This window comes from Sciurus vulgaris (assembly GCF_902686455.1).
Source record: "Sciurus vulgaris genome assembly, chromosome: 15".
NCBI classification, from domain to species: domain Eukaryota; kingdom Metazoa; phylum Chordata; class Mammalia; order Rodentia; family Sciuridae; genus Sciurus; species Sciurus vulgaris.
In genome coordinates, this window is record NC_136476.1 from 55271478 (window position 1) to 55297420 (window position 25943).

At 49.4% G+C, this 25943-nt stretch overlaps 1 protein-coding gene across 1 annotated transcript in view; it reads right to left on the reverse strand.

The window, feature by feature from the left end:
- SHB (SH2 domain containing adaptor protein B) overlaps window positions 1-17410 on the reverse strand; it is a 127824-nt gene extending 110414 nt beyond the window's left edge. Inside the window, exon 1 of the mRNA XM_079113554.1 lies at window positions 16091-17410. Within this exon, the coding sequence (XP_078969680.1) occupies window positions 16091-16810 (720 nt within the window). The 5' untranslated portion in view covers window positions 16811-17410. The remainder of the gene's footprint in view (window positions 1-16090) is intronic.
- Window positions 17411-25943: the final 8533 nt, after the last annotated feature.

The window sequence follows — 25943 nt, forward strand, 5'->3', positions numbered from 1 at the left end:
CGCCAGGCTGCCCCCACCTTGGTCTGCAGAGGATGCCGACTCAGCCTTGGTGGGTGAGGGCAAGGTAGGCAAGATCCCAGGGGCACGCCAGGGGCTTGGTGCCTACACTGGAACAACCCTCAGGCCTGAGTTCTGGCAGGATAATCCAGGCTGTCACAATGTTCTCAGCTGTCCTGTGGGTGACTAGGAAGTGATGACACCAACTCCTACCATCCTGTCACTTCACAGTCACACCACAGATGGCTTTCACACAGATCCAGGGCCCCACGGAAGCCCAGCAAGGAGGAGCCGACTGACAGCCGTGTTATTCCTAGATCCTTAGGACGCGTTCCTTCTGGTCTCGTACAGCAGCTCTGCTTGCCCAGTGGCCCTGGGGACAGAGCAGTGAGGGTGGAAGGAACTGGTCAGGGGGCCGTTTGCGGGAGCTCAGCAAACATCTTCATGGAGGCTAAGGTTTCTTTCCCTCTGGGGAACTGAAGGACCCTGAGCACATACTGTTTCTCAAAGAGCTTGTCCTTCAGAAGGGCATCATCCAAAGGTCACATGCCGGTGGGCTCCGGGGCCTGGTGTTCCCTGTTCCTCCTGCATTTCTTTCTTCGGAAGACGGCACTGCCACCAGCAGTGTCTCTGCCATTGCTTCCTTCGAGTGGTGCTGGCACCTCAGAATGCCTCTAGCTTTGGTGGTGTGGCCATCCGACCGGGGGGCATGGCCTCCCATCCAAGTTCGCTTCACCTTCAGATCACACACAGCTGCTCCCTCATATCCGAGTCCCACACGACAGGCTGCCCTGTCCCATTCCACACGTCCATGTCTTTAGAGACGAGCAGTCAGATTCCCACAGGATCGCCTCCACCCCACTCCCCACCAGTGGGACCTGGAGGGGCTGATGTGTCAACACCCTGACCCAGACCCTGGGAACCCAGAGCATGCTCCCTTAGGTTCTGATAGAATGGGGACAAATGCTCTGGGGGACAGAGTAACTCACCAACTCCCACAGAGGGCATGTTGGCTATTGACAACAGCAGTTCAGAAAAACCCTCTCTTAACAAGTGCTCAGTTAATTTCCTGAACTAACCAGAGGCGTCCGAGAACTGCCTGAGTTGCCGGGTGCATTATTTCATGGCTTAAGGATGCCAACTGGGGTCAGACCCTTGCTGCCCATGCCTACAGCATCTGATGTCCTCCTAATAGGTCACCACCCCTACCGCCCGCCCTCTTAAGCTACAGAAACACAAGTTTTCCTAAAGCACAGATTTGACCCTGTCACATCTCGTTCTACCACCTTTCATCACCCACAGAGTAAAGACCAAACTTTGTGGCCTGGCCCCAGAAGCCTCATCTCCCATTCCAACATCTCCCTCAGTCACTAGAGATCACTCCTGGTCCCTCCCAGACTGCCCTCCTGATATTCACCAATATTTAAATATGCAAACCCTCCCTCCCTATCCATGAGGTCCAGGTCCTCGGCCACTGCCTCCATGAAGTCCTCCCCGAAGCTTCCCTGACAGCACGTGGAGAGTGCCGGGTCCAAATCAGACACTTCGGTGGGGGTTAGAAAGGTATGGCTTCCAAATGGCTCTGGCCTCATGATTCTGGACTACCACGTGACACACAGCTGTCCTCTGTTACTGTCCTCTACATCTATATAGCACAGAGGTCAAGGGCAGACACAGGAGCCAGGCTGAAGGCAAGGGGTTGACCCCCAGCACCAGCTCTTTCTATTACCATCTGTGTCGCCTGCTTGGCTCAATCTCCTCATCTGTAACATAGGACTCTTAACAGAACCTGTTTCCTCGGGAGTGTTGTGGGGATGTGAGAGTTAACACGCGAAGCTCTTAGAAGCGGTGGTGATTCCAGAGAGAGCTTTTCCTGCTCTCTGGCTGTGGGGAACCATGTGTCAACTGACCCATCAGATAAGGACAGGGTCATTTTTTGAGGACAACAGGCTTGAAAGGGCAGCCCCACTGGCTTTACTTGTGGTTACAGGCCCACAGTTGGAAACTGGCCTGAGGCCCAGGACAAATGTGGATAAAATAATATTAAAACATTCATAAAGCTCTTCCCACATGCCAGGCACTGTGCTCTACCACTTAAACCTATGATTTTATTTACTTTTCCCAGTGACCAGTGTACTTCCCCCCAAACCTCATCTCCCAAATACTTTGCCTTCTATAAAGTGGGCACCCGCCTAGAAGACCCACCATGAGGATCGAACACAGCAAGTGAAACGTGGCCCAAGGCAGAGCGAGTGGTCAGGAAACAGTGTCCATTGTCATCCCCACTTGGCAAATGGAGAACTCAGTCAGTTGTCCCAAGTTACGAGGCTTCCAAGCAGCAGGGCCAGCAGTGTGAGCTCGGGACTTTGGACCCTAGAGGCAGTGCTCATTTCATTACAGTCCTATGGCGTGTGGACCAGCAGCTCTGGGCACCTGACGAGCCCCAGCAAAGACAGAATGCCCAGGCCCTGCGACCATGCCACTCTCAGCCAGGCAACTTCTGTCCCACTTGCTGCCTATGGAGGGCTGAAGTCCAAGATGGTGGGTCCCACCTGCTCCCCTGGAATCTAGGCCTGCCTGCTCCCCTTTTCTCTCTGCTGAGATTCCCCCAATCCTCCTGTGAACATGGCCCTGCTCCTCACCCAATCACCAGTCTCATCGTTAATCTCAGTGCATCCCCCGGGAACATGCTGTTGGTGGTGCTTTCAGCCCACCGGAGGCTCCTGAACAGGCGCTCCAACAGGGGTCTCTACTGAAATTCTGAAGAGTCACTGCCCAAGGCAGTTGGTGCCCTGGCTGGGAACTTGGCCTAGTGGGGCAGTGTTACAGCCTGTAGCTTCCTCTGCTGTGGAAGACACCAAACATGCCTGAGGTGGGAGAAGCAAGGCCAACTTGTTCTACTGGGCCTCAAAGATTCAAACCAAAACAGTAGTAGACTCTCCAGAGACAAGGGGGGCAGCCAACAGAACTCCCATAAACATGGGGCACTCTGTTGAGTGTGCTAAACTGGAGTGGCACCAGAAGAAGCTTTCAACTCCAGCTGAGCAAAAGGGGCTGGCCTGGGAGGTGAGTGACAAATGCCCTCCTCACTGAGCTTCTCAAGCAAGGATAGAAAAGCGTCAGACTGGGAGATTCCCCAGGCTCTCCTGGGGCCCCACAGGCCTAGGACAGCAGATTTCATTCAGCCTTGGTGGCAGGTTTCCATCATTTGGGGAGCTTCCAAAAATACCGGTATCCAGCCTCTACCCTCAGAAATCATACTTCAATTAGCCTGGGGTGGGAGCCTAGCAAACTGATATTTTTGAAAATTACTCTCCAGGTGCTGCGAGGGCTGGCCCAGGGTTCAATGACATGGTGTGACTCCTAGTGTACTGAACTGGGTAAACACCCCCGGCCTCTCAGAACTGCAGAAAGGTTCATCAGTGTTCAAAACTCTGCACTTTCTCTCAATTTATTCCCCACCAACACTCTTTGATTTAATCTGTTCCTCCAGTCTCAACTTGTTAATACCCCACAGCAGACCCTACAGGAAGCATTGAAAAGCAAACAGGCCCAGTGGTCTGGGAGGTGTCTCTCACTGAAAGAAGACGCAGGACACCTGGGTTGAGTGGGGACAGCAAAGGCTGGGGGGAGTGGGGGGAGAACTTTTAACTAGTACCTCTCGAATTGGACTTTGGTAGGTGTTAAAAAAAATAAACTGACCAACACCAAGTGTGACGGTGCTGCACACCTGTAATCCCAGTGGCTTGGGAGGCTGAGGCAGGAGGATCTCAAGTTCAAACCAGCCCCAGCAACTTAGCGAGGCCTGAAGCAACCCAGTGAAAGCCTGTCACATAATAAAATATAACAAGGGTTGAGGATGTGGCTCAGTGGTTGAGCACCCCTGGGTTCAATTCCCACTACCAAAAAAAAAAATTAAAATGACCAAATTCAGGGAGTTCCCACAGGCGGCACCTACAAGTTCAAATACATCCCTTCTCTACTCTGAAAGTCATTTACTTGCCTCTCCACGCTGGCACTGACCTCTTCCCATCTTGCCTTAGAGATGCACATGGGCCTTTCCAGCACTCCTGAGTTGGACCACTGGGCATCATCGTGGCTGATTATTCCTCAGGACTCAGCCCACTGCTGGAGCCTGGCTGGCATCTAAAAAATGTGTTATGTGGACAACTGAATGCTACACCTCTTCCTCCACAAAGCCACTGTGCAAACGCTGAAACGGATGGTCTCAGTTAGAGCCAAGTGAGTGACCACCCCAAATACACCAAGGCACCTGGCCCCACGGCCCGAGAGGGGAAGCCAACTCTGCCAGAGGGAGGTGAGGCTGCTTCTGGTCACACCCACCCACTGCATCAGGTTTTGGTTTCCAAAGATGAAGTGCTAATACCTGGTTTTTTCCCTCAGGTGTCAGGAGCCATGTAATAAAGTGCATGAGTATCTGCGGAGGAAAGCTATCATTTTATAAAGACAAGGCTTCGTCATCATTATCATAATCACCGATGAGACCTAAACACAGTCAGGGCGAGACAGAGTCAAAATATTTAAGTCTAAAGAGGCACTTAAAGAAATACAGGCAGATCTAGAGTAAGCAAAGAGAAGCCGTCCAGAAAAATACATTATGCCCTACCTCATACCTGGAGATCTGACTACCAACAGTTTAAAACTTCAGTGTAGCCAGGTGTGGTGAGGCATGCCTGTAATCCCAGAGATTCAGGAGGTTAAGGCAGAAGGAGCACAAATTCGAGGCCAGCCTCAACAACTTAGTGAGACTCTCAGCAGTTGAGCAAGACTCTGTCGCCTCAAAATAAAACAGGATGGGGGATATAGCTCAGTGGAAGACAACCCTGGGTTCAAATCCCAGTACCAAAATAAATAAGTAAATAAAACTAACTAAAAAACAACAACAATAACCAAACCAAACCAAACAAAAAACCTCTTCAATGCAAAAAGAAAGAAACTATCAAGGTATTAGAAGAATATGCTGGAATAAATATTGGGGAGTGAAGAATTTTCTAAGCAGCACCTGCAAGAAATCATGAAGAACACTAAGATTGAGTTAACAATAGAAAACCATGCACTGCAAGCATCAGCTACCACCAGACACAGAACCAAAAGGCAAATTGCAAACTTTAAAAAACATTCTGCAACACAAATGGCAGGCAAGGAGCTGTTGTCTTTAATCCACGAAGAGTTGTTCAATCCAATATAAAAAACAAACAAACAAACTCTACAGTACAAAGTGTAGAAGATACAAGCAAACGATTTTACCAAAGTAACACAAATGGTCAATGCGCATATGCACCGTAATCCAAGAAATTGCATTAGAATCTCCAGTGTTGTGAGAGAAGAGTGGAATAGGCATCAATTTGTAAAGCCTTTCCAGAACACATATCTGAAAACACATATCAAAATCTTTAACATCTAACCCAACAATTCTTTTCCTCAGGTTCAAACCCAGGGAAATAATCCCAGACCCGTGTAAAGAATTAAGTTACAAAGATGTTCATTACAGTGCCACTCAATCAGCGAATATGAGGGAGAGCCAAAATATTCAGCCATTAAATTGCTGCTGTTAGATGTTTATAAGATAATGTAGACTTCATTCCATGGCTTCGAGAAAAATACACCGTATTACTTAATTTTTGCCAAAGGAAAGATGGATACATACTCAGGGGGAAAAAAGCAAGCTGGAAAAACACTCAAAGATGCTACCAGTGGTGTCTTTGAATTACGCAATTAGGGTTGGTTTCTATTTTAGTTTTGCTCATCTGTACTTTCTGCAGCAGATTCAGCTTACTGTTGTTGTAATGGAGGGGACGAGGTCACCATTGAGACTGCAATCCACCTCAGCACCCGAGCCCGTCCCTTCCTGAGAAGGGCTGAGCGCAGCCAAGGCAGCCCACACGGAAGGGGCAGGTAGGGGCTGCACCATTCCCACACCACGTGGTCCCAAGATCACATACTGCAGCTTCGGAATGCACCAGAGGGATCACAGAGCCATCTGGCTTTCTGGGAGTGCAAGACCAACGAGTTCAACGAAAACGGTGACGTTTCTCTGTCAACGTTCTGGTCATTTTCATTTTTAGAATTCCACCTGGCTGGGGAAACCCGGAGAGGCCCATTCCCCCCGGCTGGCTGTCTCCTCCCTGTAGCTGGTGTCCCATGAACCCCAGATAAGGGAGAACTTACCCAGCAATCTAAAGGGGTTGCCCTGCGATGCTCTGCATGGTGCAACTGGCAGCTCCCATCCTGTCCCTGAGACGTAACCCCGGCACTCACCCTTAACCTGGGAGAGTCCAGCTCAGCCACGAAACAGAGCATGTGGCCTCCTGAATTTGGAATATTGGAGTAACCTCAGAGAGGTGGCGCCCAGCCTCTTGTCACCTTCCTCTGGCCCTGCAGTTATACCCCAGCATGCACCAGGCCCTGGCAACACCTGAGTGCACAAAGTGGACCCCCTTCCAATCTCGATCGCTATGGATGGGATCCCTCCTGTCCAGGTTCTGCCCCTCCCCACCTTATGTGGCCTCCTCTTCCTGGTGGTTTCCTGTTTCTTCATGTCTTTGCTGGGTCCTCAGGGACCTCACAGCCCTGGAGGGCAGAGAGCATCCCCCTCTGCCAACTCCTTCAGCTGAGTTGTGACTTCTGCTCCTGAGCCCTCCCCATCCCAACCAAAGTCACTCATCTTCCTGGCTGCTCATCTCCCTCCCACTCTCTCACAGCTCATCTGTCAGGAGACCCTATGGCCTCACCTTTAGGACACCCCAAAGCTGGCCTCTCATCCCCAACTGAGAGTCCCCAGTTCCAGAGGTCTCCCTGCTTGTCCTCTCCACTGTTCCCCACTAGACAGCCAGAGCGAGCTTTCTAAAACCTGAGTCAGGTCATGTGGCTCTGCTCGGAACCTTCCAGCTCCAACACACAGTTCGGGTGAAAGACCTCTTTCCTGCCTATAGGGCCCCACTTCTCACCCTCACCTGCCCTGCTCAGGCTCAGGGACACGATGCTCCTGGGACAACCCCTCCATGCTCTGACCTCTGCCACCTTGGGCTTCTGCCTGGCTCTTCCCTCTATCTTGGAGAGCCATGGGGCTCACGCCAGCCCAGGCTCAGCAAAGCCCTCTCTGAGCACCATAAGAAATAGCTGGCCACCCACACTTGGGCCATTTAACCTCTATCCTGTCTCCAGAGTCGCAGTCCCTGATAAGCTGAGCCTGCAAACTAAGGGGAGCCGGACTTCTCATGGGTTTGTTCACTGTTGTGGCCCCAGCACCTTGAAAGAACACCCAGCGCACAGTAGGCTCTTAGCAACATCTACTGGAGGAATAAATCAATCAGTGAGAATGGACTTGGCATGGGCTCTGGTGGTTCAGTAAGACTCTGTGTCCAGCCTAAAAGATACGACCCAGAGGGCCCACCTCCCTGACCTGTCAAGCCATGTCTCCCCAACTTTAGTCTTGGGAAGCCCCTTTCTGGCCACTGCTATTAAGTGCTGCTTGGAAAACACTAGGCTGAGTCATTCCCCAGGGCCCTGACTAATTCTCTCTCCATCCCTGGACCCACCTCCAGGATCCTTCCTTTATGGCATAATGGGAAACCCAGAGAACTCCCGTTGGAGAAAATGGAAAGGAACTGAATGATTGGAAGGAAAATTCAGTCCTTCCTGGCTCAGCAGTTGAGAAAGCTCAAATTCTCAGGAAGTCAGCGCCTCTGAAAGTGAAACAGTAATAGAAATATCACTGGAAAATACCAAACAGGAAGAGGAGGAAGATCCCGTGGTGGAAGCTAGGGTCTCTGCCACTGCACCTGAACAGTCTGAGAAAAGCGATTCAGGATCAAAACAGAAAGAGACGGAACTCAATCAGGCTGTCACCCTTCCTGTGGACTGCAGCTCTAGACAAACCACCTTCCCAACACCCAGCACAAGGGGCACTGGACTCAACACCACACTGGCAGCCTGGCTGCTGGCTCTGCCAGAACGTGCCCCTCCACGAAGACTCCATCTGTACAGGGGGATTCCAGTACCTGGAAGTAGTTCTGAGAAGCAAATGAATCACAGCTGCAAAAGCGCCCTTTGTGGAATACTGAGGTAAACGTAGGAATCAGTCACTCTTACAATGCCAACAGAGGGGATGTTTACAAAGATTAAGTCAAGCCACAAATAATGGAGAGAAAATTCTGGCAGAAGATTGTGTAGCTTGAGGTGATGTGGCACAGTGGTTAAAAATGGACTCCAGACCCAGTTTCTAATCCCATCTCTACCACTTATTGGCTGGATGACCTCGGACAAATGACTAAACCTCTCTGTGCCTCAGTTTTCTCTTATGTAAAAGTGAGAATAATAGTAGCACCTACCTCAAAGGAGTGTGGTGAGGAGTAAGAGTTACATATAAAGCACACAGAACATCAGATGGCTCAGAAAACGTGCAATGGAAATATATAACCAATATTATTGTGGAAAGTTCCCTTAATTCAAGTGACAATTCTTTCTTTACGTGAATGCCTCCTCCTCAGAGAAGTCTTTCCAGATTTCCTCAGTTTTGAAACAAACTTCATCCTCACCCTCTTCTCTGACTTCACGGAATCAAGTCCCTGCCCAGAACGGCATCTGGGCCAGAATGGCTCTCAGTTCACCCAAGTGACTTTGCCTATACATAAATTCTGCCACGTAGATCTGTGTTCCAATCCTGGCTCCTGTGTCCCCAACCAGAGGATAAGCTCCTTGTGGGATGCCCAGTTCCTCTGTGTACCTGCCCAGCTCCTAACAGTGGCCTGAGATAGCAATTTCTCAGTCAGCACAGGCCAAACAGAAGTCACCAGGTCAGAGGGCACTGCAGCCTCCTGGAGTCAAATTTCAATCTCTGCCCTGCAGGAAACACAACCCCAACACTTTCCCCAGGCCCAGAAGGCCAGTGGGGTGTGCCACCATCAGTCAGCCAGTCAGCAGCCCAGCTCTTGGCTGCAAAGTCGCAAGCCCTAGTTTATTTTATAGGTCCAAACCCTTTCCCCACAGGCCACCACCCCTCCTTGGCTCTCCCAGCACATGCTAAACTCAGGAGGGGAGGGCTCTGCTGAATGACTCGAGGAAAACACACCTGTTTCAGATTTGCCTTTTAGAGCCAATTTAATGGTTCAGAAAAGCTTTGGGGGCAGGGAGAGGATGGGGTCAAGTCTTGGGGGTTATATCCCAGGGTAATCAGTCATGTTCTGTGATTGTCAGATTAGAGAGGATGGTCACCTGATCTCCTTCAAGGAAACTGAAGTTCCTTGTGGATAAGAGCCAAGGTACCACCAGTTCTTTTCTTAAAACAGAGCTCATGCAGCCTGGCCAATCCTCGGAGGGAGGGAACACTCAGTGTTAGAATGAGAAGACATGACAGTTACAAGACACATGTTTTGTGCAGCTGTCCTTTGGGATGTGCCAACTCTGTGTGCAGAATTTTGCTATAAAATAATTCCAGTGCTGCATTAACATCTCCTTTATGGAACTCCAAGGCAGATGGGAAGAGAGAGAAGCCAGTGCTGGGGCTCTCCTAGGGGTGCTGAAGCAGGCAATCAGGCCAAGGGACGCAGAGGAGGAAGGTAAGTAGAGGGGAAGGGGACACACAACACTCCTTAGTAAACAGCGCAGCCTCTACTACCATCACCACCATGGAAAGCAATGGAACTAGTCAGTGAGAAGCATACAGGTGTACCACGGACTGCACGGACGAGAGTCTGTTCTGTCACCTGGAGCTGCGTGACATTAGGTATGTCATTAACTTCTCTAAACCTTGGTTTCTTTATCCATAAGAAGGGATATTACCTGCAGTAGATGAATACCACCATTAATGACTTGCATGTATCCCTGCCCTTTGCCCTGGGGCTCTTCAGTTCCTCCTCTCTCCTGGAATCCTGGACTTGAACGGTGATTTGCTTCAGTCAATAGCACGCAGTAGAAAGAACAGTATGCCAGTCTGCAACCTCAAGAAACCTGAAGGGTGCAGTGGTGCATGCCTGTAATCCTAGTACTTAGGAGGCTGAGGCAGGAGCTCAAGGCCAGCCTGGGCAACTAAGCAAGATTCTGTCTCAAAAAAATAAAATAAAAAGGGCCAGGAATGTAGTCAGTGGCAAAGCGCCCCTGGCTTCAATTCCCAGTACCAGAAAAAGAAAGGATAAAGGAAGAAAGGAAGGAAAGAAAAGAAAAAGAAATAACTCCAATGAAAGAAAGAACAAAATATCCATATGGGCTTCTGCCCTTTCCTGGAACTCTGCCACCATATGAACACTTGCTGAAGGATGAGGGACCACATGGAACAGAGCTGAATTGCTGCAGCCCAAGGCCATCCTAATCGGCCTGCCAAACATGTAAGAAAGCCAAGTCAGGACCCCCCCACCGGCCTGAGCAAGCCCAGCTGAGCCCAGGAAAGCTACTCAGATGTGCAGCTCGTGGACCACAAATATAAACGTATTGTTTAAAGGCTGGGTTGAAAACTGCAGCCCTTGGGCCAGCTGCCTGTTTTTGTAAAATAAAGTTTTACTGGAACACAGCTTCCCACTAGTTAATGTATTGTCCGCGGCTGCTTCCAAATTACAAAGGTAGAGCTGACCAGTAGTTATGGAGCATGAGACCTGAAAACATTTACTATCGACCCTGGCCCTTTAAGAGGTCTGGTGCCCTCTGGTTTAAAACCTGAGTTTGGGGTGACCTGTCATGCAGCAACAGCTGGCACAGTACTGAGACCCACTACCTAGCCTGACTGTGAGGACTGAAATGATCAACTAAGTGGTTAGAATATCTGGAGAATATATTTCCCTTTTGGAGAAATCAATCAATGGATTTGATATGCACCACTTCTCTCACACTACTCTCAAGGGTTAGGACATCAAAAGGGAAAGTATCCCCAAACCAAACCACAGCTATTGAGTTTGGTCCTAACTCTTCCTTTATCCAGTATGGGGGATTGAAACCAGGGTGCTTAACCACTGAACCATGTTCCCAGACCTCTTTATTTTGAGACAGGGTCTCTAAGTTGCTGAGACTGGTCTTCACCTTGTGATCTTCCTGCCTCAGCCTCCTGAGTCACTGCAAGTACAGGCATGCACCACCACTGCCGGCTGCTCTTAACTTTATCCAACAGAGACTTTTTCTTTCTTTCTTGATTGTTGTTGCTGCAGTGCTGGAGAACAAACCCAGGACCTTGCATGTGAGGCAAGTGTTCTACCACTGGGCTAGATCCCCAGCCTGCTAACAGGATAATTTAAAACACTGGAGAATATGAGCATGTGGCTGTTTAGCAAATGAGAACGTCTGACAACTGATATTGGACCCTGGCTTCCATCAAGCTTGACATCAATGATTTTATGTGAAAAAAACCAAATGAATGGTCACAACTCCCCAACAAGGTGCAAGGGACATGTTCTTCCCTGTGGGCTCCAAATTCCTCTGCCACCTTCCCTATTCCCACCACTGTCTCTCAAGCCTTCAGCCCTCTTTCATACTTCCCTGCCTGGGGATCCCCTGCCTGAGACAGTTCAGATGTCCCCTTCTCCTGACAGTCTCCTTCACTGAACAGCATTCAGGTCCTCCGAGCCCTTGAACACCATTCTCTCCTGATTCTTCTTGGGTTGTGACAGAGTCTCACTGAATAGACAAGCTTATAGGTTGTTTCTTGATATCTATGGGGTACAAGTTCCCAGGCCCTCTTCAGACACCAAAACCAAGAATGCTCAAGTGCCCTATATGAAACAGCATAGGTTTTGTATATAACATATGTACATCCTCTGGTATATTTTAAGTTGTTTCTACATTACTTATAATACCTAATACAATGTAAATGCTATGAAAATAGTAGTTATACTGTATTGTTTTGGGAATGACAAAGAAAAAAAATTCTATATATTTTTTTCAAATAGTGTGCAGTTGGTTTCATCTGTAGAGGCAGAACCTCGGGATGCAGAGCTGACTATCCTCAACTGCAAACTGCGAAGCTCCAGCCTTTGGAAAGTTGGCTACCATATATTTCCCTCTGAGTTCCCCTTGTCTAGCAGGCAGCTCAGGAACTTCACTAGATGTTTTAAAAAAAAAAAAAAAAAACAGACATGATACTATTTACTCCGTAACTATGGAAAACGTGTTATTTAACTCAACTTTGTGGATGCTGACAAAATCTCAAGCGTTGGTACACATTAGCATGTATTTAAAACCCAGGAAAACTGATATCATGATGCATCTTGACTTTCTCAGTTGTGGTGGAAACATTTATTTAATTATAATAAAAGAAACAAGACTTCGGCAGAAAATGTAACTGGATGAGCTCTGTTTGGCTGCACCAAAGGAGTCCCATCAAGTAAGTGGTATTTTTTGTCATCTTTTTTTTTTCCCTTCAATAAAGCACAACTTGAAAGAATGCTATTTCTACTGCAGTTCTGTATTCTTTTCCCAGGATTTAAGGCCCTCGGCATCTCTCATCTGAACTACAGCACAATTGCACCAATTCTGGCCCCATTTCCTCCAGATTTTGGCAACTGTTTAGAGGCTGGGATGTTCCTCAGTCATGGCTCTGAGCACATCCCTTCTCTGGCTCACTAGTCTGCAGGGACTACCCTGTGGGGTCCAAGCTTCAGACCCCACCTCTCTCACATTGTCATCCCAAGCAAGGCCCACAACTTGAAAGCTCTGGTTTCCAAGAATATATCATATTTTGGGGTTTGATATATGTCCATGCACACGTATGTACCCCCCATGTGCAAACACCTACATGCACACAGGTACACACTTAGCCTGATATGGGTACTCTGCAGCCTGTCACCCCCTCCCCTGCAGTGCAATACCACTTGTCTCTGAATTCATTTTAAAGTTACCTCTGAAATGAAGACCCCTCAAAATACTCAAAGACAAAAACACAGGGAAATGAGTGTTGGAAAGACACCTCGATTTCCTCCAGAGGCTCAGGCCAGAGATTTCTGTCGTGTATTCTGCATTGCTCACACTCTCTTTTCCTGGCTTACACTTGTACCAAGATATCTCTGAGCACAAAGCAAGAGCTGGCTAAAACCTGGGTTACTTATATGAGGAGGAACTAGCACAGTAAACAGTCTCTCTTCCAAGTGACTCTAAAGGGAAAGTGCCCCAGACTGAATGCTGGTGGAGATGTGACAAGGTGGATGTGCCCCAGGACTCACCTGGGAGAGCAGGTGGATGCTTAAGATGGTGGCACAGGAACTGAAGGAAGCAGGAATGGGGGCCCCAAAAGGTAAACTGTAGTGGGGTGCAGCACTAGAAGAATCTGCAAATCAACAGGGTCACTCCACACCTTAGTAACTCTTAACTCAGGCCTGATGCTAAAACCAATAAAACCTGGCACACAGGGGGACACTCACCAGGCCTGATGGGCTCATCCAATACTCTAAGAACTCATCAAAGAAAGCTGGGCTGACAGGAGGTTAAGTGGGTTTTCCTGGATCCATGGGTAGGGGGCAGAAGGAAGGCTCTGGGGTATTCAGGACAGTGTGCCTGACCTTCCAAAGCTGTCTGGCTGGAAGTAATGTGAAAAACAGACTGAGTCTCCTGACCGCCTAATGTGGTGGTGGGGGGGGTGGCCACACACAGAGACAGGGCATCTGGATACTCTGCATCTCAAAGTGGCCCAGGTCAGAAGACCCAGACAGAGAGGTAAGGAGAGAAGCATGGCTGCATCAGTGCTTCTCAAAGTGTGGTCCCAGGATCGGCAGCCAAAGATCAGTAGGGAACTTGTCAGAATGCAAATTCTAAAGTATGAGAGCAAGCCTTGCCCTAGCCTTGCAGACCCTCTCTTGTAGCCTCCTCCCGACCCAGCTGCCTCCTTTCCTCCTCAGTAGAAAAACACCTGGTAACTATAATCCCCATCTCCTGAGAGGGACAGCTTCTTAAAAGATCAAAGAATTCAAAGTCGCAATCCAGTAAGTGAAAAGGAGCCCAGAAAATTGGTTTAAAAAAGTCATATATGAGCTGATCATGTCACCCCAATAGCCAAATCCATCCACTGGCTCTCACTGACCTTGATTTACAAGGACCCCCACCCCTGGCCCATGCTGCCTCTCTAGCGTCTTGCCCAATCACAAGGGACTTTACGTGCAGGTCTCTAAAAGTACCAGCTCATCCATGATCCCTATTCCTCTTACTCACTGAAGGTCCTACCTCTGAAGTGCCCTTGCTGACCCCTGTAACACTAGGTCTCATCACAGCATTCAGCCTGGCATGACGCCCCCCCCCCGTCACAGCATTTGTTGTGGACATCAGGCTCCACAAGGGACCCCACTCCAGCACCTGGCAGGGAGGACACAGAGAAGACTCACAAGAAATATCTGGTGATAGAATGAGGTCAGGTCTCAAACACACTTGACATTCTAGCTACAAAACACATTATTCCTAAGTATTTGAAACAGTCTTAAATGTAATTGGGAAAGAATGTTTACTTAAGTTTTAAAAGCCACAAAAGAAGACTTTAGTGAGAGGCAGAGCCACTAGCAGAGGGAAAGGAAGGAGATCTGCTCTGCTGGCTGGTGACTGTGGGTAAGAAGGGGATGGAAGGAGTCCAACAGTCAGCTGCAAGCTCTGGAAGTGCTTTCTCATGCCTTCTGTACCCCGAAACTCCAGGGTCTTTCAGTCTGTGTATCAAGCCAAGTTTGGGCCATACATAAGACTGCAAGGAACCTCTTCAGTGTTTTCCTGTTAGATCAACCAGTGGCTCCCAGGGACATCTCCCTCCTCACCAAGGCAGTGCCCGGGTGGCCACCTGGCTCCCAGCTCATTGTCTTTAAGATGTGGTATCCTGGGTGCTTGAGAAGCCCAGAGTTTAAGCTTCTGAGGTGTATTCCCAAACAGCTCCAGGGAAAGGTGGGGTACTCTGATTGCCCATGCCACCAGCCCTGGACAGAACAAGCAGGGGAGAGAATATTCCAGGACACTGCAGAAAGGAGAGCAGGCAGAAAAATTAAGAGGGCATCCCCTTAATGCCCTCAGAGAAAACAACTCCTCCCTCAGAGAAAACAAAAAGATCTCTTTCTAAGCACCAGCTGGCAGGTAGCAGCCTGTCTCCCTCCTGTCCAGACATCCAGTCTAAGAGGAACTCAGACTTTTTATCAACCCAAACTGAGCAAAAGTTTACCTTTGTGAGAAGAATGGTGGGGGGAGAACAAGAGAGCAGGGGCCTGACAGTCAAGCAACCCTGCTCGAAGGAGTGGACTCTGCCACTGGGCCTCAGATTCCATCGAAACACTGCCTTCCACCAGCAGTAGACAGAACAAGTACTATTTTAGGGGGAAGGAGGCCTCAGGAGTGTGAAGGGGAGGAGGGGGCCGAGTCTGAATGTAATTAACTCGCCTCCTTCAAAGGGGGGCGTGGATTAAGATGGCCTGATGTATTAGGAACGGGGTTACCACAAAGACCCCCTCCTCCCTGGGATCTAACTGTGGGGATGGGGTCAGGAAGGAAGAAGGTGAGGTAGGAGGGGTGGGTCTCTTTTCAGGCGGCCTGACAGGCGGATCCCCTCGGACCCGCTGGGGGAGGAATTGAGATTGTGGAGCACTCTTGGAGGCAGCGTGCATTCCGAGCGGAAAGGCACGCCTGGGGGGTTCCCAGTGTGGCTCCAATACAAAAGGACGCCCGGCTTTGGAAACAAGGCATGGAGGGTGGGGCGCTTAGAAGAATTTACATATACACGTTCAGGTCCGGATCTGCCACTAAGAATACTGCCTACTATAGAGCGAATCCCGGTTCTGGACCTGTTTCCATCCACAAATCGTGAGTGAGTTGGAGGAGGAAGCCTGGGGGAGAGAAGCGTAACTGAGGACCCGTGACAGCCCTGGCTCTCGGACTTTTCCTCGGGAGCCGGAAGGGCTGGCTGGGTGTCTCTTCCTCGGCCAAGGCTGGGCGGGGCTCCCTCGCTAGAGCTGTGGGAGACACGGTGTCAGACAAACCACCTGGGAGAATGCGGGAGGGAGTGGGCAGAATCTAGTGGCAGCGCCGGAGATCTAGGCCGAAGTTTATGTAGGGTCTAGGTACCGGCGCCGTGCCTCGGTTTCCCCGTGCGCACAGCGTCTCCGAGAACCTCGGGAGAGGCCGAGGAGCACCTTACCTTGTCCTTCTTGCCGGCCCCACTCTCTTCTGCAGCCGAGGCAGCGCACTTGTTGAGCAGCTTCTTGCCTCCGCAAGCCGTCGGGCTCCAGGTGCGGCCGCCGGAGCAGGCGCCCCCCGGGGAATCCACTGCACCACCCGCGGCGGCGCTCTCTACTTTGATGAGGCGGTGCTTAGGGGAGATGTAGCGCACCTCGGCCGGTGTGGCCGGCCGCCGCTCGCTGCTGCTGCGGTAGAGGTGTGGGGAGCCAGAGGACGAAGACGAGGACGCGGCGGCGCCCGCGCCGGAGGACGCACAGCAACAGCCCGCGGCTCCGGACGCCGACGAGGCAGAGAAGGCGCGCTGACTCCCGCCGGGCTCCCCGCCGCCGCCGCCGCAGTAGTCCAGACGGCACATGGCGCGCAGTTTGCGGAGCGACGAGCCGGGCCCGTTGTAGGGGTCCTCGAAGTCGCGCTCCTTCTGCGCGCGATAGGCGCGGATGAGGTCACTCGTACTGCCGCTGTCGTCGGGCAATGAGCCCGACGAGGCCGAGAAGCAGGAGGCGGTGGCCGGACCGCAGGACGCCGAAGTGGCTGAGGCTGCCTGCGGCACGGTCTGGGGGGGCTGAGAGGGCCGCTCACCCCGGCGCCGCTGCTCGCGGTAGTCGGGCCTCGGTGGCTGCGGGGGGCTCTTGGTCTTGCTGTTCCCCAAGCTGAAGTACTTGTTTAGCCACTTGGCCATGGCGAGAGGCCACCTAGGGCCGCGGCGCGGGAGCCCGGTCCGCCGCCGCGGCCATTCGGGGGACAACGCAGCCGCCCAGGTCCCTCGGCGCCCCGGCCCCGGCGGGGGGCGTCCGGGGCGCCCACTCCAGACGCCAAGTTCAAGTTCTCGCCGCCGCCGCCTCCTGCAGGCTGCTCTCGGACTCCAGCAGCTGCAGCACCGCCCTCCGCCTCCGCCGCTCGTCTCCCGGGCTTCGGATCTCGCGCCTCTCGCAGGCGCTTCTCATAAGGTCCCAGCCCGCGACCGCGGCGAGCAGAGGCCCGGGCGACCCGCAACGCAGACGCTTTGACTGTGCGCACCGCCACGGAGCTCGCTCCTGCCCCGTCGGAGCCACAAGCCTCCGCCTCGGCAGGGATCTGTGGCTGCTGCGAGAACTTGGCGTCCTCCGCCCCCGCTTCTGCCTTCCGGAGAGCGCTGCGGCCACTCGGGCCCTGCCACCCGCGAGAAAGCAGGCGGGGAGCGAGCGAAGGAGGGAGGCAGCCGGCGCCCGCCCGAGCCCGCGCGCCCGTGCCCGTCCCAGCGGCGCCTGCCGCTGCCGCTGCCGCCGCCTCCCGAGCCGCCGCGTGTGTGACACTCGGCAGCCAGAGCCCGCCCCGCGCCTCGGCCCCGCCCCGGACCCGCTCGCCCCGCCCCCCGCCCCCGCAGACCCAGCCCCGCCCAGTCCCGCGAGCAGGGCCGCCAGATCGCTGCCCAAGCCCCGCCTTCCCTGCGCCGGGTCCTCAGCGGGTGCACGTCTCCCCTTCAGCACGCGCCACCTCCTGCGGCCGCCTCGGCGCCAACCCCCGGGTCGCGCCCTGGGGCGCCCAGGTCCTGCTCTGCAGCGGGCTCTGCCTGGTTAGCAGCCCGCTGCCGCCTCGGGCAAGAGGTTGCCTGACTGACCCTGCAGCGCGCAGAGACCAAACCCATCTGCAGTCCCTGGGGACCAGGGCTGTGCACTCCAAGGATGCCCACTGTCGGAGTGGGAGGCGGTAGTGGAGATTAACACTAGACCTTTCTAGTTTATAGCTGGCCTATACAGAGGAAATGCGGTGCCGAATACCCTTAGGAACAGAGTGCCTGTCCTCCTCCTTAAAGGGACAGAGACTCCGGTTCAGTCACCGTGCGCCGGGTCTTTGGAGGAATCTTTATGCTAATGAGAGTGTTACCAATTCAGATGACGGATGCGGACGGGATAGGCGGCGGTGACCCGACCGGGCACCAATCGGAGAGCAAGGCTAAGGGAGGGTGGGAATATTTGCTTACCTTTTCACCTCTGAGGAAGTTGGGGCTTTAACCCTGTTCACTGCCAACCGGGTGGATTGAGTTGCAGGAGCTGCAGGGACTTTATTTTATAGATAGAGAAACTGAGGCGCCATGGAAAGGCACACAGATGAGAGGCTCGGATGCCAGTTCTCCAAGCCGATGACACCATAATGGTGCAATTTCAGACCATTCTTTGGTTATAAACTAAAAGTGAGGGGAAACCGAGGCTGAAAGGTGCACAGCTTGTTCAGGGAAACTTTTCCTGTGGAAAACTGGAGATGGATTTTGGTCCCTGTTGAGACCAAAGTCTTGCCTGAAATCAGGGTAGCTGCCTCTAGGGCTTGGTGCTACCTGGTATGTGGCTCTTCAAGCCCCAGAATATGGTTTGATCCTAAGACGTGAGTACCTGAGAATGAAAATTCGCTAAGCAAGTTGATTTACTAAAACAATGCCCCAAATCCATACTCTCCATCTGCTCTCTGTATATCATAGATGGACCTTGGGGCAATATGTTTTTCCTGTAACCTGTTGTAGGAACAGTGGGACCTGTCATGACAGGCCGAACTCTCAGTCTGAGACTTCTTGGATCTGGAAGGCCAGAGTGGTTACCTCTTCTCTCTGTAACCTATTCAGACTATGGCCTGAGACCACAGGGGTGAGGCAGAACTCCCACTTGGGTCTCACTCTGAAGATTGTACTCTGTGTACTCAGCCCTACAGAGTCATACCATGGGACTGATTGCAAATGTTCCTTCAGTGTACAAGCTACTTACTTCTCTCTCTCTCATGCTCTGTGGCCAGTAGAATTTTCCAAATCTACTATGTGACCCCTGCACAGTCACAGAAAGCATCATAAACTTCTTACCTGAAATCTATTTACTTAGCATTTCGAGAAAATAATCTCAAAAACTGTTGTGAGTATTGGGGAGGCATTCTGGGGGAGATAGGGAGAGGACCCAAAAGTTGCAGGATAAGATGCTTATTTGGGGTATCCCTAGACTCAAATATCTCAAATTACCCTTTAAATCACTGCTCTGCCACATAAGCACTTAATTATCCTGCATAGATAATTCTATCCCCTATAGAAAACCTGAAAAGCAAGGACATCCTCATCTTAAGCCCCACCTGTCATCCAGCCTGAATACTCTCCAGTTCCCTCCCTTCCCCTGTCCGCTTCCAGGCTCTGGAAGGAGGAGCATCTAGCAGCTAGATCCTGGCAGTGGGCCAGGGTTCCTGGGACAAGAAGGTCCTCTCCAGGAACTGGAAGCTTGTTCCGTGCATGTAGGCTGCACATGGAAGGGTCATCTCTGCCTTTTCCAGAAATTTAGGAAGAGAAGTTACATTTCACAGCTTATTTTTTTCCATTTCACTGTCAGCAGGCCATAGGGTCAGACCCACTCTCTCATGTGATGCCTCAGCTGGGCTATAATTTGCAAGCCAGAATTATTGTAATGCTATGGTATTATGCCAAGAACTTCCAGAGTACTTGTGTATCTGCTCACCCCCTTAACACTCTGTATATAATTAACCCCTCTCAATATCCCTGCAATCTGGTGTTGTTCCCAGGTTACATATGGGGTGACTGGCCTAAGGTGGTATTTACTTCAAGCAGGCAAGAATCCTATGGGTGTTTTCCTTTGGGAACTTGTAGAGACACACCTTCCAAGACTGAGTCAGAAATAATCATCCTGAAAGGAAACAGAAACGATTCCTAAAGATGTTGGAGAGGCAATGTGTTCGATGACTTAGAGAACCGGAGACTCGCCAGAGAAGGATCAGAAAAGTAGAGGGTTAGAACCAGAGACAGTCTTTTCAGAGATCCAGCTACCCCATTTTTTAGAAGAAAAAGTGGGAGCAGTGAAGGAGAGCGATCGAGTCAGAAGTGCAGTTGGGACTGGTACCTGATTTTTTTAAAAAAAATTTTGTAGTTGTAGTTGGATAGAATACTTTTATTGTATTTGTTTATTTTTATGTGGTGCTAAGGATCAAACCCAGTGTCTCACACATGCTAGGCATAGGTTAAAGAGCGATTACTGGTGAGAGACAGAGCTACTGTCTGCTCTCTCTATCTCCTGGGGCCTGGCACACAGACAGGGGACTGATGTTAACATTCAACAGACTTAACTGAATGATGTTTTCTAAAAGAGGTAGATGAGTCTGTTAGGTTGATAGCACCATTTTGGGGGCCTCTATAAATGACATTGTCTTCCTCCAGGTACTAGAAGAGGTTCAGAAAAAGCAGCTGCCATGTCATTGCCTTTGGGGAGTTCTTGGTCTAAAGTGAGAAGTTGAGATAGCAATGATGCAGGCAAGGCAAGAGAAGCACAAGGCAGAACAAGGGACAAAGAGCTATAAAACATGGGAAAGGGACTTGCAGTTCCTAGCCAAGGCCTGTTCCCCCTCTTCTTTGTCTTATTTGTCTGAGTGTAGCACACCCCATTTTGCCAACTGCATACTTATTTTTCTTGTTTACTTTTTGGTCTCATCCTATAATGGGAGAGGGATCTTGGCTCTTTTGTTTACTGCCTATGTCTAGTCCCCAGAACCGTGCCTGACATGTGGTAGGTAGGCAGGCAGGCATGTGAAAACTGTTGAATGGAGCGAATGAATGTGAGTGGTTGAGATCATTCATGGGGGGCTACAGCTTGCCAATTCTGGCCACTTCAGCTAGGTGCTTGTTCTTATTACCGTTGGCCTGGAGTTGGGAGCATGTCAGAGGAGCTGCATTTCACCAGGAGAGAGGTAGATACTTAAGGCATATGATACGATTTTTTTTTTTTTTTTTTTTTTTTTTTTTTTTTTGCGGTGCTGGGGATTGAACCCAGGGCCTTGTGCGTGCAAGGCAGGCACTCTACCAACTGAGCTAGATCCCCAACCCCAGGATATGATGTTTTGATCTACATATACATAGTGAAATGATTACTATAGACAAGTCAAGCAAACTAACACGTCTACTTTTTAGAGCAATTTTCTAGTCTTCAATGTTATTTATTATAGTCCTCATACTGCACATTGGATCTCTTAGACTTATTCATCCTTGGCAGCTGCACTCTTTAACTGTCTCCTCATTACAACCCCTCACTGCCTTTCTGCTTTGTTTCTATGTATTTGACTTTTTAAAAAGATTCCACATATAAGGGAGATCATGCAGTGTGGATCCTTTCTATGTCTATTGTATTTCGCTTAGCATAATGTTCTCTGGTCCTCTCCGTTGTGGCAAATAGCAGGATCTCCTTTTTTGAGACTGAATAATATCTCATTGTGTGTGTATCACAATTTATTATCTATCAACAAACTTGGGTTGTCTCCATATCTTGGCTACTGTGAAAAATGCTGCAGAGAACACAGGAGTGCAGATGTCTTTACAAAGTGGTGATTTTATTTCCTTTGTGTATATTCCAGCAGAGGGATGGCTGGGTCATATGGTAGTTCTATTTTTAATTTTTTGAGGAATCTCCATATCGTTTTCCATAATGGTTATACTAATTTACATTCCCATCAGCAATTACAAAAGTTTCCTTTTCTTCATGCTCTCCTAACACTTATCTCTTATCATTTAAAAAAATATTTTTAGTTGTAGATGGACAACTTAGATGGACCTTTATTTTACTTATTTATTTTTATGTGGTGCTGAGGATTGAACCCAGTGCCTCACATGTGCCAGGCAAGCGCTCTACCACTGAGCCACAACCCCAGCCCTCCTATCATATTTTAACAGGTACCTTAACAAAAATGAGGTAATATCTCATTGTGATGTTATTTTGCATTTCCTTGCTGATTAGTGATTTGAAATACCTTTTCCTATATATGTTGGTTCTTTTCTGTCTTCTTTAGTGAATAATCTATTTAGGTCCTCTGTCCCCTTTCTAACTTAGGTTAGTTTTTTTTTTTTTGTTACTGAGTTGTGTTAGTTTTCTTAATAGTTTGGATATTAACCCTTTATCAGCTATATGGTTTGAAAATATTTTCTCCTAGTCTCTAGCATGCCTTTTCATTTTGTTGATTGTTTCCTTCACTGTGCAGAAGCTTTTTAGTTTGATATAGTCCCACTTGTTTATTTTCGCTTTTATGGTCTGAGCTTTAGGTATGATATCCAAAAAAAAATCATCACCAAGTCCAATAGCAAAGAGATTTTCTTCTAAGAACTTGATAGTTTCAGGTCTTAGAGTGAGGTCTTTAATCCATTCTTAGAGCCTCAGTGTTTTTTATTTTTTATTTTGAGGCAGGGTCTCACTGAGTTGCTTAGGGCCTCACTAAGTTGCTGAAGCTAGCTTTGAACTCACAATCCTCCTGTCTCAGCCTCCCTAGCTGCTGGCATTACAGGTGTGTGCCACCACGCTCTGTTCCTTTCCTTCTGAAATGGATATCTTGTTTTCCCAGCATCATTTATCCAAGAAACTATCCTCTCCCCATTGTGTGTTCTTGTTGCAAATTTCTTGACCATGGTTGCTTGGGTTTATTCCTGGGCTCTCCATTCTGTTCTATGTATCTGTTTTTCTGCCAGTACCATACTGTTTTGACTTGCTGTATTTTTAAAGCAGATGTGTTCTTTAGTTCTGTTCCCAGACCTTGTCTCTCAAATTGAGAAAGCAGATTGTGATTCATTCCTGTTTCCCCAGCACCCGGAGAGGGCTCCATGGAGATTGTGGCTTCCAGGTAGTCCCTTCCACATAAGCCTCAATCCTGCCAACATGCAAGCTTGTCCCCCACAATGGTGTCGCTGACCCTGCCACTATTCTCTCCACATCAGGTACAACTAATCTTAGGAATCTCATTAGGGTCCGGAGATAATCTTCTCTATCTAGATTAAAGGCTGTGTTTTGACCATTACAGCACATTGAGCATTGAGCCGACAGTTTAATTGAGCTGTTTATGCCGCTGCCTTGATCTCTTCCCAGAGAATTTACAACTAATTCCAAGTGTCTCTGTGCATTAAGTGGGCCTCTCCCAACATGCTCTGCCTGTTGTTTGCCTGTGCCAAATCTCACTTGTCCTCCTGTTACCCAATTATGGGCTCTCACTCACAGCTGTCTCTGCCCAGTACTGCTTCCAGTCCACTCCTCCCTGAGGTGGCCATTAACGATATGGCCCCGAGATGGCCATACCCCAGGACAGCAATAGAAAAGGGGTGGAGGTGAGGACTGGGATGGAGCAGAGAGGACCTAAATCATACTGACTCCTTTGAAGTCACCTCCAGGCAACTGACAGTAACTCTTAGCAAGAGGAAGGTAGCTGCCAAGAGCTCAGTTAAGTGTAATGCAAGAATAGAGTTCTGGACTGGGGTCACAACTCCTGAGTCCTTATCCTGACTCTCATTCTGACTTCCTCGGTGATCTCTGGGCCTCTCTTTCCCTACCTATAAAACTAGAGCTCGCAGATCTTTATTTTTCATTGAGTGTTCTGCAAGTGTCTCAGGAAAGGGTCACTAGATTTAGAAGATAAAACAAAAACTAAAATCCCCGTGTAATAATTGGGACAGACTTATAGTTAACTCTTATTTGATGTTTATCTGATATTCAAATTTAACTGGGTGTTCTTTAGCTTATCTGGTGACCCTACTCGAGGGCGATGGAGATATACCTCACCCTTAGTCCAGACTAGGATGATAAAATGGAGGGTAGAGGTCCTCAGTCCTGGCCAAGTGTGGTGATCACTTACAGAGCTTATAAAACACCCAGTAACAGTCTATATCCCAGACCATTGGATCAGAATTTCTACCATTTAATTCAGGTGTTTTTATTTATTTATTTTTTCTTCTCTGTTTTAAACTCCCTGAGTGAGTCCAATGTGCAGCCAAATTTGAAAAATGGTGGGTTAAAACTGTAATTCTCAAAGTGAGCTGGATCAGAGTATCACCTTGCCTGGGAACCAGTTAGAAATGCAAATTCCCCATCAGATTCTCAGATCCTCACAATCAGACCTGGGAGGTTGTGGGCCTCCAGGTGATTCTCAAGTGTGCTAAAGTCCGAGAGCCAGTGGCCCAAATATCTTGAAGATTCCTTGCATGACAATGGGGCTCTGTACTTAGGGGCCTGATCCACAGGTTGGTGCTGAGAAAGCAAATTTGTTGGTTTGCTTTGCAGTGAGGCATCTTAATGGTCAAACTGCCTGCCATCTGGCAATTGCAGCATAAATTATGAGGTTGCAAATTCAGAGTGCAAGTGGCTTTTTCAGTCCCACACAGAGCAGCCTTAAAGGTCCCCATTGGCACCCCAGACTTGCCAGACTTATTGGCAATAGGTCAAATCAGGCCAGGAAGGGTCAGAAGTAGGCCAGATGGTCTGGGGGCCAGGCAACCTGAAGACCCAGCAGAAGTAGCTGTGGAGCCCATGGGCCAGGGGGACATGAATGTGTTGGGGAAAGGAACCAGGTAGGCCAGAGGGCATAGTAGGTCAGCCAAGAGGGCCAGCAGCAGAGTACCTGGGCCCCTGGGATGTCTCCAGGCTGGCAGGGCAGGGACAGGCATTGCTTCTGTTCTGCTTGAGAGCAGGTCAACGCTGAGGCAGGCAGGAGGCAGGGGCAGCGCAGGGGAGAGAAAGGCTATGCTTGTTCAGTTTTGCCTTCAGAAGCAAGTGGAGATCAAGAACACAGCAGCTTTTTTTCTGCAGCTGAGGACATGACTGTACTGACTCCACCAGCACCATCAGGTTTTTTTTCTGTGGGGTCTAACGGACTTGGCTTTATTAGTTTGGGACACCAGGCGCCCAGGATGTGTGAGCCTGCTGCCCTTGAGAGCTGTCTAGAGGGCAGGCAAGCAGGGACTGTGCATTATTCATTTCTGTCCACCCCTGGGATTCAGTCAGTACCGGCCGCATGCTAGGCCCTGAGTGACGGTGTGTGGAATTGAATCCAATACAGAGCCACCAAATCACAGCTCCTCAATATAAGCTCTCACCTCAGGCCTTAATAAACCACACCACTGAAACGTCGCAGCCGTTCCACATGCAGAAGGGCACTTTCATCTTTGTGGATCACTCACAGACTCTGTCCTTGCTGCTTCCCCCTCTCTTCCTCCCACATCCTCCTGCTGAGCATCCTTTCTGAGCAAAGTGATCCAGATGTTAGACTCGCCCAGGGTTCAGGCTTCACATACTGTCTTCTGTCAGGAACAAGAGAAAAAGAGGAGAAAGGCATCAGACATTGAAACCACCAAGATTAAACTCACCCAGTTTTACTTGTGAATGACTTCAGTGCTAGGGTATCAGGAAAGCACCCTAAATCGAAAGAATTGAGTCAATTCTCCTCATTTCCAAACTTAACTCAAGAGTTTTTGTAAAGGTGAAATATTACGTTAAGTCCTGCCACTGGGAAAGTGATCTGTTTCTTCAACGTTAAACCACACACACACACACAAAGTTTTTTCTGATGCAATTGCTATGGCTACATAATACTTAAAGACCATTTATTTTATTTTTAAAAATTAGTTATATTTAGTAATACATGACAGCAGAATGCATTTTGATTCATTGTACACAAATGGAAAACAACTTTGCATTTCTCTGGTTGTACACAATGTAGAGTTAAAGACAGTTTTTAAAAGTCACTTTCCATGCAGAATATGCATAACATGCACTACCATCTTTTTCTTGAATTAAAATCGTTATCATTATATCATTTGAGGCATTGCTAGCTGGATGCAAAAGAGAGTTAAAGAGTTAAAGTCGCAAATGGATGGCTGTTGTCCTCAGTGTACTGGTGAAGGCCTTGCCTTCACTTCTAGGTCTAAGTGCTAGATATGGAACCTCCAAAAATAACTCAGCCCCTGGGGGTAGATGCTGACATGAACAGGGGCTGATTTGAAGTAGAGACTTCTCAGGATTAGAAGAGATTTTTCTGGGCCCCAAAGAAAAAGG